Source organism: Antrostomus carolinensis, unplaced genomic scaffold (assembly GCF_000700745.2).
Source record: "Antrostomus carolinensis isolate BGI_N321 unplaced genomic scaffold, ASM70074v2 scaffold2797, whole genome shotgun sequence".
NCBI lineage: Eukaryota > Metazoa > Chordata > Aves > Caprimulgiformes > Caprimulgidae > Antrostomus > Antrostomus carolinensis.
This window is the reverse complement of record NW_010329335.1, coordinates 29,021-40,245: the sequence shown is the minus strand read 5'-3', so window position 1 is coordinate 40,245 and position 11,225 is coordinate 29,021. Positions and strand designations below refer to the sequence as shown.

Sequence of the window (11,225 nt, the reverse complement as noted above, 5' to 3'; positions counted from 1 at the left end):
GTTGCAATTTCTTTGAACCCACCTCTCCTGAAGACACAGACCTTTGAAAATGTTGATTTGCATTAACTCTTCCTTCTGCCTTTACTTTTACAACCAAGGCAGGCCCTATAGCTTTATTTAGAAATCGCTCATCATTAGTAAGCATGATCATTTAGTAGACATATTTACAAGGTAAGTGACAGTGGGAAGTAATTAAGTTTAATATAAATTGCACCCAATTTCAAATCTGCAGGCTTCAAAATAATAATTAATAGAAACTGCAGCTTCTATAAAAAGATGCCATATTTATAGCAGTATCTTCTTTCTTTTCCAGCTAAACACACTGAGTCTAGTGGAGATTAAAATTCCCTGTCTGTTCATCTTACTTGCTTCAAAGCCATTTTCCACCTGTGGTGCACTCCATTGCGAGTTACCCACTGCTTTTATCCTTTATGGGGTGATTTCTGACTCTTTAAGTTGATGACAAGGGAGAGGAAGAGTTCAGCATTGTCAAAAACAGCCTTGTAAATGCACCTCTCTTGAGCTGTGGCTTTCTGCCAAACCTGTGTTTTATAGATCAGTGCCTAACGAGGTGTGCTTTGTTTCACAGGTGTCATGCAGCTGACAGGTCTACCGGTGGAGCTGATGGTCACATCTGGGACAGAAGCTCTTCATTAAACAAAACAGAGTAAAATAATCAAGGAAGGTTGGAGCTGTTTGCAAGATCTATTGAGTTGATTGCTCACCCTGTCAAAAAAAAAGTCAGCATTTGGGACGACAGCCGGCTGCCAGCAGCCGCCATGGCTAGCAAAAGAAAGTCCACGACTCCCTGTATGGTGCGAACTTCTGAAGTCATGGAACAGGAAGGCACCGAGGGCGTAGAGGCTCCTAAAGAGAAAGGCGCTGGTGGACTGCAGCAGGACTCTAAAAAAAATTGGCCTTCAGAGAGCTCAGTTAAAGACTCCGAAGTGATTGAGGCAAAGCCCTCAGTGGAAAATCAGTCTAAGAAACCCCAGGGTGGTTATGAGTGCAAATACTGCCCTTACTCAACGCAAAACTTAAATGAATTTACAGAGCATGTTGACACTCAGCATCCAAACGTCATTCTCAACCCCCTGTATGTTTGTGCTGAATGCAACTTCACAACCAAAAAATACGATTCTTTATCTGACCACAACACAAAATGCCACCCAGGAGAGACTAACTTTAAACTGAAATTAATTAAACGCAATAATCAGACTGTTTTAGAGCAGTCCATTGAGACCACCGCTGCTGATGTCACTGTCACGAGCGGTGGGCTAGAAAATGCGGAGTGTGATGATTCACTTCATGGGGGAATTAGTGCGAGTAAAACGCCAGTGATGAAACTGGGAAAGCCTAAAGGGGAAACCAAGAAGGGTCCCAAAAAGCCAGAAGAGGGAGTTACAGAAAACCACGTGGATGGCACTCTCCCCCACATCATAACTGAAGCCACTGAAGCTATTGCTTGTATAAACGGAGACCTTCTCCATGATGTGTTAGCCCACGTTATGCCCTCCGTAAAGCTGCCACCAAATATTAACCTTGTCCCCAAGGTCCCGGTACCTCTGAACAGTACCAAATACAACTCCGCACTGGACACTAATGCAACCATGATCAACTCCTTTAATAAATTTCCTTACCCAACGCAAGCAGAGTTGTCGTGGTTGACAGCAGCATCAAAACATCCGGAAGAACAAATCCGAATCTGGTTTGCTACACAACGTTTGAAGCATGGTATAAGCTGGTCTCCTGAAGAAGTGGAGGAGGCGAGAAAGAAGATGTTCAATGGTACTATTCAGGCAGTTCCCCAAACCATCACCGTCCTACCAGCTCCTTTGACAACTGCAAAAATGCCCCAGCCCATCATCCAGACAGCTTTACCTTGTCAGATACTGGGCCAGACTGGTCTGGTTTTGACTCCCATGTCAAATGGTTCAACCGTTTCCTGTTCACCAATTACGCTTGCTGTTGCCCCAAACCAGGGGCAAAAGAGGACGATACAGACCTTATCAAGTGCCCCAGAGGCCAAGCGTCCTCATGTAGTTCAGGTGCCTGAAATCCCTGCCAAACTGACTGCTGTGCCACTGACGCCAGCCAGTGAGCGAAAAAAGACAAAGGAGCAGATAGCGGAGCTGAAGGCCAGTTTCATGGCAAGCCAGTTTCCTGATGATGCAGAAGTCTACCGGTTGATAGAGGCAACGGGTCTCTCTAGGAGTGAGATCAAGAAGTGGTTCAGTGACCACAGGTACAGAAGTCACAGGAGCGTCGGGGTCATCCCTGGTGAAGGTTCAGGGAAAGATCAAATAGCAGGTCAGCATGGCCATTCATTTCAAACATACATAGATGTTGCTCCCCAGAGACTGAAGGAGAAAACCCAAGAGCAACTTAGGGCCCTTGAGGAGAGTTTCCTAAGATCCTCTTTTCCTACCCAAGGAGAATTGGACAGGCTTCGAGTGGAGGCTAAGCTGAGTAGGAGGGACATAGATGCCTGGTTCTCTGAGCGGAGGAAGATAAGGGACACCATGGAACAAGCTGTCTTGGATTCAATGGGATCATACAGAAAAATTAAAGAACAAGGAACTCCCAACGGTGCAATAAGCCAGGCAGAACTGCTGAGCAGCTCCCAGCTCCCTGGTGCTTTATCTGGGTCCTCCACCACGCTTAAGAAAACTCAAGAGCAGATTCATCTACTGAAAAGCACGTTTGCAAGGACCCAATGGCCATCGCCCCAGGAGTATGACCAGTTAGCATCTCAGACTGGGCTCACAAGAACTGAAATAGTTCGCTGGTTCAAGGAAAACCGGTCTTCACTAAGAACAGGGTCACTTAAGTGGATTGACCAGTACCAGAAGCAGCACGCTGTTGATGGTCATAATGAGCAAAGCCAGAAAAAGGGATCAAAACACATTGAGAGTCCAAAGAATAGCAGTGAGGTGTCTCGGCAGCATTACCAGGAGCATAAAAAACTGAACGAAGAGAATGGGGGGAAGGTAGTGGTGAGAGCAAAAAGAGACTGTGAGCCACTGAAAGACTCTTTGTTGGGGAATCAAGCGGAGGCTACAGACAGGTTGGAGTGCAACAGCCACGATGGCCACGGCAGCGAGGAGAATGAGGAGCCGGCAGAGGTCAACTGGGTGGAGGTGACGGTGGGAGACGATGACGCTGCATCGGACTGTACGGACAGCTGGAGCCAAACGGCACCCGAAGGCCAGGCGGAGCTGGCAGACTTTGACTCTGAAAGTATATCTGGAGACAATTCCCACGTATAGACAGGTAATGCTGATGGTGCCCTGTTCCTCTGAGCCTGCCTCTGTCTGGGTGTGATCCCAGCAGCCCGTAGCCCCTCTTCAGTATAAATCCCGGGAGCCCGTCCCTGCTGGATCCCTGTGCCTGCTGGATGCCTGAACACAAGGGAGACCCAGCCTGGTCCTAAATTAAAGCAGCTGCATGGTAGGGGAGGGATTAGTGCCGGTTGCCCTGTTCCTTGTCTCCTTGTGGATCAAGTCCTGAATAAGAGAGTTTTGTTTTTTTTTTTTTTTATTGGCAGTGATTGATTAAACCTTAAATTTTCTACCTTTAAACAACTTATGTAACCCCTGCAGAGCTTGATGTAAAACATACCGGTTGAGCCACATGAATAAATAGTAGGTAACACCAGGTGGTAATATCCCCTTCACTAACAGATGATTGATCTCCTGTGAATAGAGGCTGTGGCTGGTTTTGCACCTTGGATCTTCCCTTTGCAGCATCCTGCCCTGCTCAGAATAAAAGGTCACTGGGGGAAGGGCCCAGGACAAAAAAACCCATTGTGGGGACTGAAGTTGCTCATGCAAATGTTCTCTCTTCCTCTTGCAGGTGAGAACTGTCTCCAACCTGCTTTGTTCTGCTTGCTCACTCTGTATTGGTTTAGGAAATGCCCCAGACTAAGCTGTGTGGGTGTTTTAGCAGCTCTTCTTCACTGGATCTTGAATTTAAAAGCAAGCTGCAGGGCCTTTCTTCGAGGGGGTTTTACAAGATCTTTCACAATGTGAAAGGATGTGTTGTTTGGAGACCTCAAGCCTGTCTCTGATCACAGTTGCACAGGTATAAATCTGGAGCAGGCACCGTCAGCATTTCTTGCCTTGCATGTTGAATTGAGTTCACTGGAGCCCTGTAGCTTTTTGTGCTCAGTATAACCAAGTCTGTCTCTCCCAATCTGGAGCCTCTTTAATCTAGAATTTATCCCACAGAAAGCTCAGCACCCTGCATTAACAACCACAGTGAGAAAACACCTATTTTACAAAGAGTTAGTAGTTTTCTGGTGTCTAATAAGTATAATATACTTAACCATTTAAAAAAATAGTATTTTTTTTTTTTTTTTAAGAAATAAAAGCCAGGACTGTTAGAAACCCCCCCACACTTGCACTGAAGTCGTTTTCTGTTGCAGTTGGCAGTACTTGAATTGAACTACTATCTGTTGCAGAGGTGCAGTTTTTCTTAGCAAACCCTGCTGCTGGCTAGACTAGAGCCCTCCACTTTCCCCTTGTGCAATACTTGTCCCAAAGTCTCCTGGACATTTTCTCTGAGTTGAAGAGAGAAACTCCCATGGTTTTATTTTGAACTGCAAATTCTGTCAGCTAGTTTTAAGAAATGTTATCCCAGCATCTTTATCACAAAGTACCTTAACGCTCCAGACTGCAGTGCAGGGCACTGTCCTGCATTATGCTTGCAGAAGTTGGTAATTAGGGATGTGAGGAGCAGGTTGTGTTACCTGTGTGGCAGAGGCAGAGATTAAAGAAGGAAGGACATGAGAACATCAGCCTGAAGCACTGGAGTGCCACTGTGGTGCAGCCCTATAAGAAAGGAGAGCCAGGATCTGATCTGCCTTTTAAAATCTCATGTGTGATGAATGAATGCAGTGTGGGATAGTGTGGGATTTTTTCTTTCCCCCCAGGGTTGTTATTCCAGATCACTTTTCCTTCCAGCTGTATATATTCATACCAAGAGGAGGGAGCAGACCAGGGGTGGCATAGGTTTGGTGCCTGCATTTCTGTGCTTGTGAGCAGTGGCAGGGTATGTTGGGGTGAACCTCCTGCCTTTGTGCCCTGGTGCAGGTGCTGACCATAAGGCTCCAGGGCTGTGGAGGCACTTGAGTGTTAGCAGAGAGGGGTTTTAATAAGAACTTTGATCTCAGTTAAACTTTCACTGGGTTATCCTTTTGATGAGGAGCTTTCTGGTGGCTGGTTGTAAAATACCCCTACTGAGAAGCGATGCAGTGGCGCTAGGCTTCTGCTGGGAAGACTATGCAGTAAGATCAGAGGACCATTTTGTCCTCTGCTCTTTGCCTGTTTCTCAGCGTGCTGGCCTGGGGACTTGACAAAAGCTCAAAGTCTTTTTCATTTTCCTTTATTCTCCCTGTAAGTCTCAAGCCCAGAAGCACAAGTGCCAGCTCTCCAGTGCCTGCATGGAGGCATCATCACAGGCGTTGTGACACAAAAGCTGGAAGCCTTATACCCCACGCTGATGGGACTCCTGGAAAAATCACAGCTCCTGGCTCTTTCTTCCTTAAGGATAAACTTTCACTCTTTGTGAGGCCTATCTTACATAATTTTTAATTAAAATTTTGGTGTTAAATTAACAAGGTGTTATCTTAGGTGACATCCAGGGTATGACTCAAAAGCAAAGACTGTGTCAGACCTGATGGAAGGCTTGTTTCTGCCTGTTGTCATATATAAAAGTCTGTTTTTTTCCTAACATCACACTCCTCAGTACCTTACAGGCATCAGGTCACTGTCCTGGCCACATGTAAGAGGTTGACTGAAAAGCTGACAAGGTACTTCTTCTGACTCTCACACAGCCATGCTCATTATGTGAGACCTTCACTGCTGCACCCTACATCAAGCAGAAACACGCTCCTTTGATATTCACGGTGATGCTGTTTCTCACCTTGATGCATGTAGTTGAAAGTGAGTGTTTTTTGGTGATCAGTCTCCATACTCCTGTTGTTGACTGAATTTGTGTGCAGCTTTTGTAAAACCTCAGTTCTTCCAGACCATCTCGGTCACTCTTTGCTCCAGTGTGTAGCTTTAGGAGTTTCTGAAGCTATTAGGGAGTATTTATGTTGCAGCTTAACCAGACCTTATGCCTTAGAAAACAGTTTTTCAAAATGACCCATGTTCAGCAGATTCTGCTGGTGCTGCAACAAGTGGGAGTTGCAGGAGCACCTGGTCTCAGCAAGAGCAGGATTCACCCCAGGCTCTGCAGTACCACCCCTGGACTAAGAAAAGGCTCCGTTACTAGTCTGTATCTGGAGCTTTTGACAAAACTTGATTTATTCTATGAAGTAGGTCAGGTTTCTTGAACAGTGAGGCTGGGAGACCTGTTCCCGTAGGGTACCAGGGTTGTTGAGTGGCTGCTGTAGGGTGCATAAAGCCATCACTGAAAATGCTCCAGATGCTGCATGATGAAACCTATTATAACGAGGCCCAACTGCTCTATCAAGACAGCGCTTTAGCTCCCTTCCCACCAATAGAGAGAGTCCTGCCTTCCAGCGGCACATGTCAAAATTAGGTCTGTTGTCCCCATTTGCACAAGCCTCACAAACAGAAACGGGTCCTAAATTAGATACAGCAAATCGCAGCTCAGGCACGAGAGCGGGACAAGAGCATGCCAGAGTGGTTGGCAGCTACCGCTGGCTTTCTTCACGGTGTTGTCTCCCCGTGGGGTTTTCCCAAGATCAGTATTTTCTCAGCCCAGAGCTTCTCAGTTTTTCTCAGAAGCATACTTTTTTTTTCCCACCACTTCTCTGTCATAAACTTTCTTTTTGAGAGTTGTCTCATGATCTCCATTTTAAGCCTAATCTCTGCAAGATGTAGGCACCAAAGTCCATGGCTCACAGTGGGAGCAAGGTAGGTGGACACCCCAGAAGATGCGTGCCCAGGCTCCTGATGGCTGTGCCCACTGCTCTGTGGACATGTGCCAAAGGAAGACTGTCTGGGAGTTGCACACCAGGGGAAAAAAAAAAACAAAAAAGGCCAAGGGAAGTCATCCTTTGCTTTGGCTGTGTGCATCATACTGGGCATTAGAGATGGTCTGGGTCTTCTTGGTGTCTCCAACTCCTTTTGCATCACTGCAGGAGCTGAGATCACTCGGTTGCTGGTGGTCCAGTGCATTCCTTGGTGTCTGAAACTGGTAAAAGTGGCCAGCACTGGGGTTTCCCTCCCTTTCTGTCGAAGTTCTCATTTTTCTTGTGGTTTGGGGTTCATCCATAAAGCTAGTTACTGATGGTGCCCATTACTGGTGTTGGGCTCCACAGCACATCCTGAAGTCAGTGTGGGATTGACCAGTGGTTTTTGCAGAATTCAGGTCACCCTGAAGTGTTTCAGGGAGTGAGGCAGAAGTACAGAGGACTTGCCATTTCCCCTGAAACCAGTGAGGCATGTCTGAGACCCAAGCTGTAATGCAGTGAAGGACTTCAGAGGGGAAAGCAAAACCCAACACAGCAGTAAAAATCTCAGTGGGTTGGGAGGAGCAGGGGACTGTTTGAGGAAAGGTCTCAAGGATGGGGAGAGCTTTTGCCTTTGGTGGTGGTGCCAGCCTGTGTCCTTTGACTGGGCTGGACTGCATTGCTTTCTGTGTTGCAGGTGCCAGGCAGAGCTCACTGCTTTTTTTTTTTTTTTGTGGGAAATAACAGACCTGGCAGCAACATTGGTAGAAGGTGTGAAATAATGGGCTAGCTCAGGTTTGGGCAAGCGCTGCTGCAGGATGGGCGAGGAGGATGGTGCAGGAAAGCCGCCTCGTGCTGCTGCCTGCAGCTCCAGCCTGTGTGGGTGCTCGCACTTCTTCCACCTTTGCACCTCCATGGGGAAAAACACGCTGAACAGATTCCCTGTCATAGAGCCCTTGCTCTGTGCTGGGGACTGGGCACATGTGTAGATGGCTCAGTATTTGGAGGCTGGTTTTGAGGGGTTATTTTTTAATATCTGGTCTGCAGTGCAGCCTTTATGTAAGGGCAGGAGTCGTTGTGGAGCCAGGGAGCTGCTCTGCAGAGCACGGGCACATGCAATTTTTTCTGTTGTCTTGTAGTTTGTATAATTATTTTCTAAAATAAGAATAATTTTTTGAAAAAGTATTTAATGAGAAGATTTACCAGGAAAGAAAAACCTGAAGTCTTGCCTTTAGCACCATCTGTCCTGTAGTTGCAAAGTAGCAGCCCCCAACCCACGTGAACATCGTCTTCAAGCCAGCATGAGGATCTGCCCGAGGTGTATAGTGGTGGGGGATCAGCAGAGACAAGGTTGGTCTGTGTGTCGCTGTTAGAAATCTATAGGGGGTTATTAGCTGGATGTTACATACAACAAAAACCCGGCCCCCTGCTGCATCAGACTCTGACAGGGACAGGCCTCAGGGTACTGTTGGTACAAAACACAGCGCTGCTGCGTGTGCAGGGATGTAAACTGGACGCCGTGTCAGTTGACAGCTCAGATGGTTGTTCATAGTGCCTTCAAAAATAATATGCTACTTTTATAACTTTTGCAGGGGTACTCCTCAGCTGCACTGTCCCGATGTTGAAGGAGAAATGCTGTCTGAAAATAGAAGAAAACTCTGTTTTCCTGCCTGGGGTGAGATAGCATGTTGCGACTCCAAGTCTCAAACCGCACTTGCGGAGGCACATCAAGAAATACTCTTGTGGAGCATCATCATGGGATCGTTTCTAGTGCCAAAGTCCTACTACTGCATTAGAAAAGAAAAGAAAAGAAAAGAAAAGAAAAGAAAAGAAAAGAAAAGAAAAGAAAAGAAAAGAAAAGAAAAGAAAAGAAAAGAAAAGAAAAGAAAAGAGCCCTTGTACATAGGTCTCTCCTTAGCTTCTCTCCCATCCACTTTCCTGCCCAGCCTCTTCCTCTGCTGGAACAGATTTGTACAACATGTAAATTTTGTTAACTTTTTTAATAGGTGCAAGTTATTCTTGCCTATAATGCCAATGCAGAATTTGGGGGTTGGTTTGGGGGAGGGAAGCGTCTTTCATGGCGGAGGGAGAGGAGATTTTTTTTTCTGAAGTGTTTTAAGACAGATTTGCAATCTTTTGGAGTCTCGTTGCAGATCAACATCTGAGCCCAGATCTCCACCCCGGTTTACATTTCAACCCACTTAAATGAGTTATGGGGTTGGGGAGGGTCCTTCTGGAGTGGCTGGGGTTTGTTTTGTTTCTTGTTGTTTCGACTTTTTTGTTTTGTTTTATGGCCACCTGCTACTGGTTAAAGTATTTAAATTTCTGTTTTTCTGTGCTCCTTACAAGGCGTCTTCTCCAGCTCCTGTACTTCACTTTTCACAAGCCAGCCCCAGCTGTGGGTGTCTGAAGATTTGGGTAGAATGCCTTTTTTGGGGTTGTTTTTTTTTGGTTTTGGGGTTTTTTTAGCACTTTTTGTTTAAACATGCAGTACAACCCCCAGAGGGGTTGGAGCGAGGAAATTAAGATGCTTCATAATCCAAACTTGTTTGTGTTTCTTCAGCTGGTACAATGGACACCACTACCAACAGTCTCCCCTCCAGCTTTAGCTGTTGTAGTGCACAACAGAAGTTTCTGATTAACCCTTGCCACTAAATTTTTAGATCAATCCTAGGTTCTCGAGTGCACTTTTTTTTTTTCAAATACTGCTAATGTGGATTTGTGTGGGGGTGTCTGTCCGTGCACGTGTGAGGAGGAGGAAGGAGAGCGGGTGCATAGGCGAGTGGGGGCGAGAGCTGTCCGGTGCGTTCCTCTGACGAGCTGGGTTCAGAAAACTTACCCACCTTCAGTACGCTGCACACATACGATGCTAGGGAGTTTGAATAAATCAACTTTTCTAACTTGTTGCTCATTTGTTGTAACTCAATAAAACAAAGGCTAAACATTTTGGTAACTTTTTGGTTGTCTCTCTCTCTCTTTTTTTTTTTTTTTTTTTTTTTAATTTTATTCCATGTAAAACCCAAACTCTGCACCCACCAGCTCTCCTTGGTGCACAAGAGCTCAGGGTCTTTAGAGCCATGATTAGGGTTTTAACTGGTTTTGCAGTAATTGGCTTGGCAAACACCAACCAGATTACAATGAACTTGGTGAACTACTGATGTTTATTTTCCTGGTGTTAGATGGCTGTTCCCTGTGCCAGGGGAGTTGGACAGCACCTGGGAATGGGGATTTGGAGATGCCTTTGTTGTAGTTGCAATCACAACCTGAATGAATGAATGAAACTGTCTCCATGACTCACCCCTATGGAATTATTTTTATTAATCAGTAGCATAACATGTAGGTGTTGAGGGAGGTTTGCAGTGGGTGGTGGTGAGTGCTCAGTGACTTTCCTTACAATAAAGTCGTCTAGTGTGTTGCTGAAGAGGAGTGACTGAAAGGGGCAGTGCTTGTGCTTGTTGCGTTTTCCCATCACAGGCCAACAGCAAGAGGTGGGGAAGCAACCTCGGCTCCTCCGGGGCAAAGGCAGCCAGCGAGTGAGGACGCACGTGGCCCACGGCACTCGGTGCTGCGTGCGGGGCGGCAGATCCGCGGGCAGTCAGGTGCAGACCCCGGTCAGGGTTGTCACGTCGATGGATGCCACATCAGCTGGCCAAAAAGAAAACGCCTGCGAGGATGCTCCTCCAGGACTCCAAAGCTGTAACTGAAACTAATTGCCTCTTCTGCCTGCTTTGCTGACATGAAAGGATGCTAATACTTTAATTGCCCTTGTGCACAGTTTTTAACAGCCACTTGGTGGCTTAATATTCCCGTTTGCATCTCTCCCGGCTGCTGTGCGTGTCCGGAGCGCTGACCTACTTTGCTTGACTAGCAGCGCTCCCAGGGAGCTCGGCGGGAGGCTGGGGAAGAACAAGACCCACCTGGGTTTTTCTGGATTTGTACAGCCCCAGCCATGCTGGGATTAGGGCCCAGGACTGGGGCTCTTTAAGATCTCTGCAATTCAAATAAAACAATAGCAGCAGCCCCAGAGTCTGTCATCGCACAGATAATAAAGCAGAGGCTCTCACACGGCAAACAAACGGGTTTGCAAAGGACTGACCCAGGCTTTGCCGGCGCTGGCAGAGCAGTGACAGGAAAAGGTTTGAACAGACAGGTTGTGGTGCGATACCAAACCCTCAGCTGCCAGGTTTCATCGGGGAAAGCCAATCTGGTGCCCCCCCTCCCCTTTTTTAGTCTTTTTTTCTTTTTTTTTAAGGTTAAAGCAACTGGGGTCCCCACAAAGATCACTTCAGCGCGGCCGCCG

At 46.7% G+C, this 11,225-nt stretch overlaps 1 protein-coding gene across 1 annotated transcript; it reads left to right on the top strand.

The window, feature by feature from the left end:
- Positions 1 to 595: 595 nt before the first annotated feature.
- Positions 596 to 8,573, top strand: ZHX2 (zinc fingers and homeoboxes 2). The gene is made up of 2 exons (XM_010172508.1): positions 596 to 3,273; positions 8,518 to 8,573. The coding sequence occupies exon 1, from the start codon at positions 780 to 782 to the stop codon at positions 3,267 to 3,269; it is 2,490 nt and encodes an 829-aa protein (XP_010170810.1). The 5' UTR covers positions 596 to 779; the 3' UTR covers positions 3,270 to 3,273; positions 8,518 to 8,573.
- The last annotated feature ends 2,652 nt before the right edge of the window (positions 8,574 to 11,225 follow it).

Excerpts from the sequence above, each read along its gene's own strand:
- ZHX2 (XM_010172508.1), top strand. The coding sequence starts at position 780 with ATGGCTAGCAAAAGAAAGTCCACGACTCCCTGTATGGTGCGAACTTCT.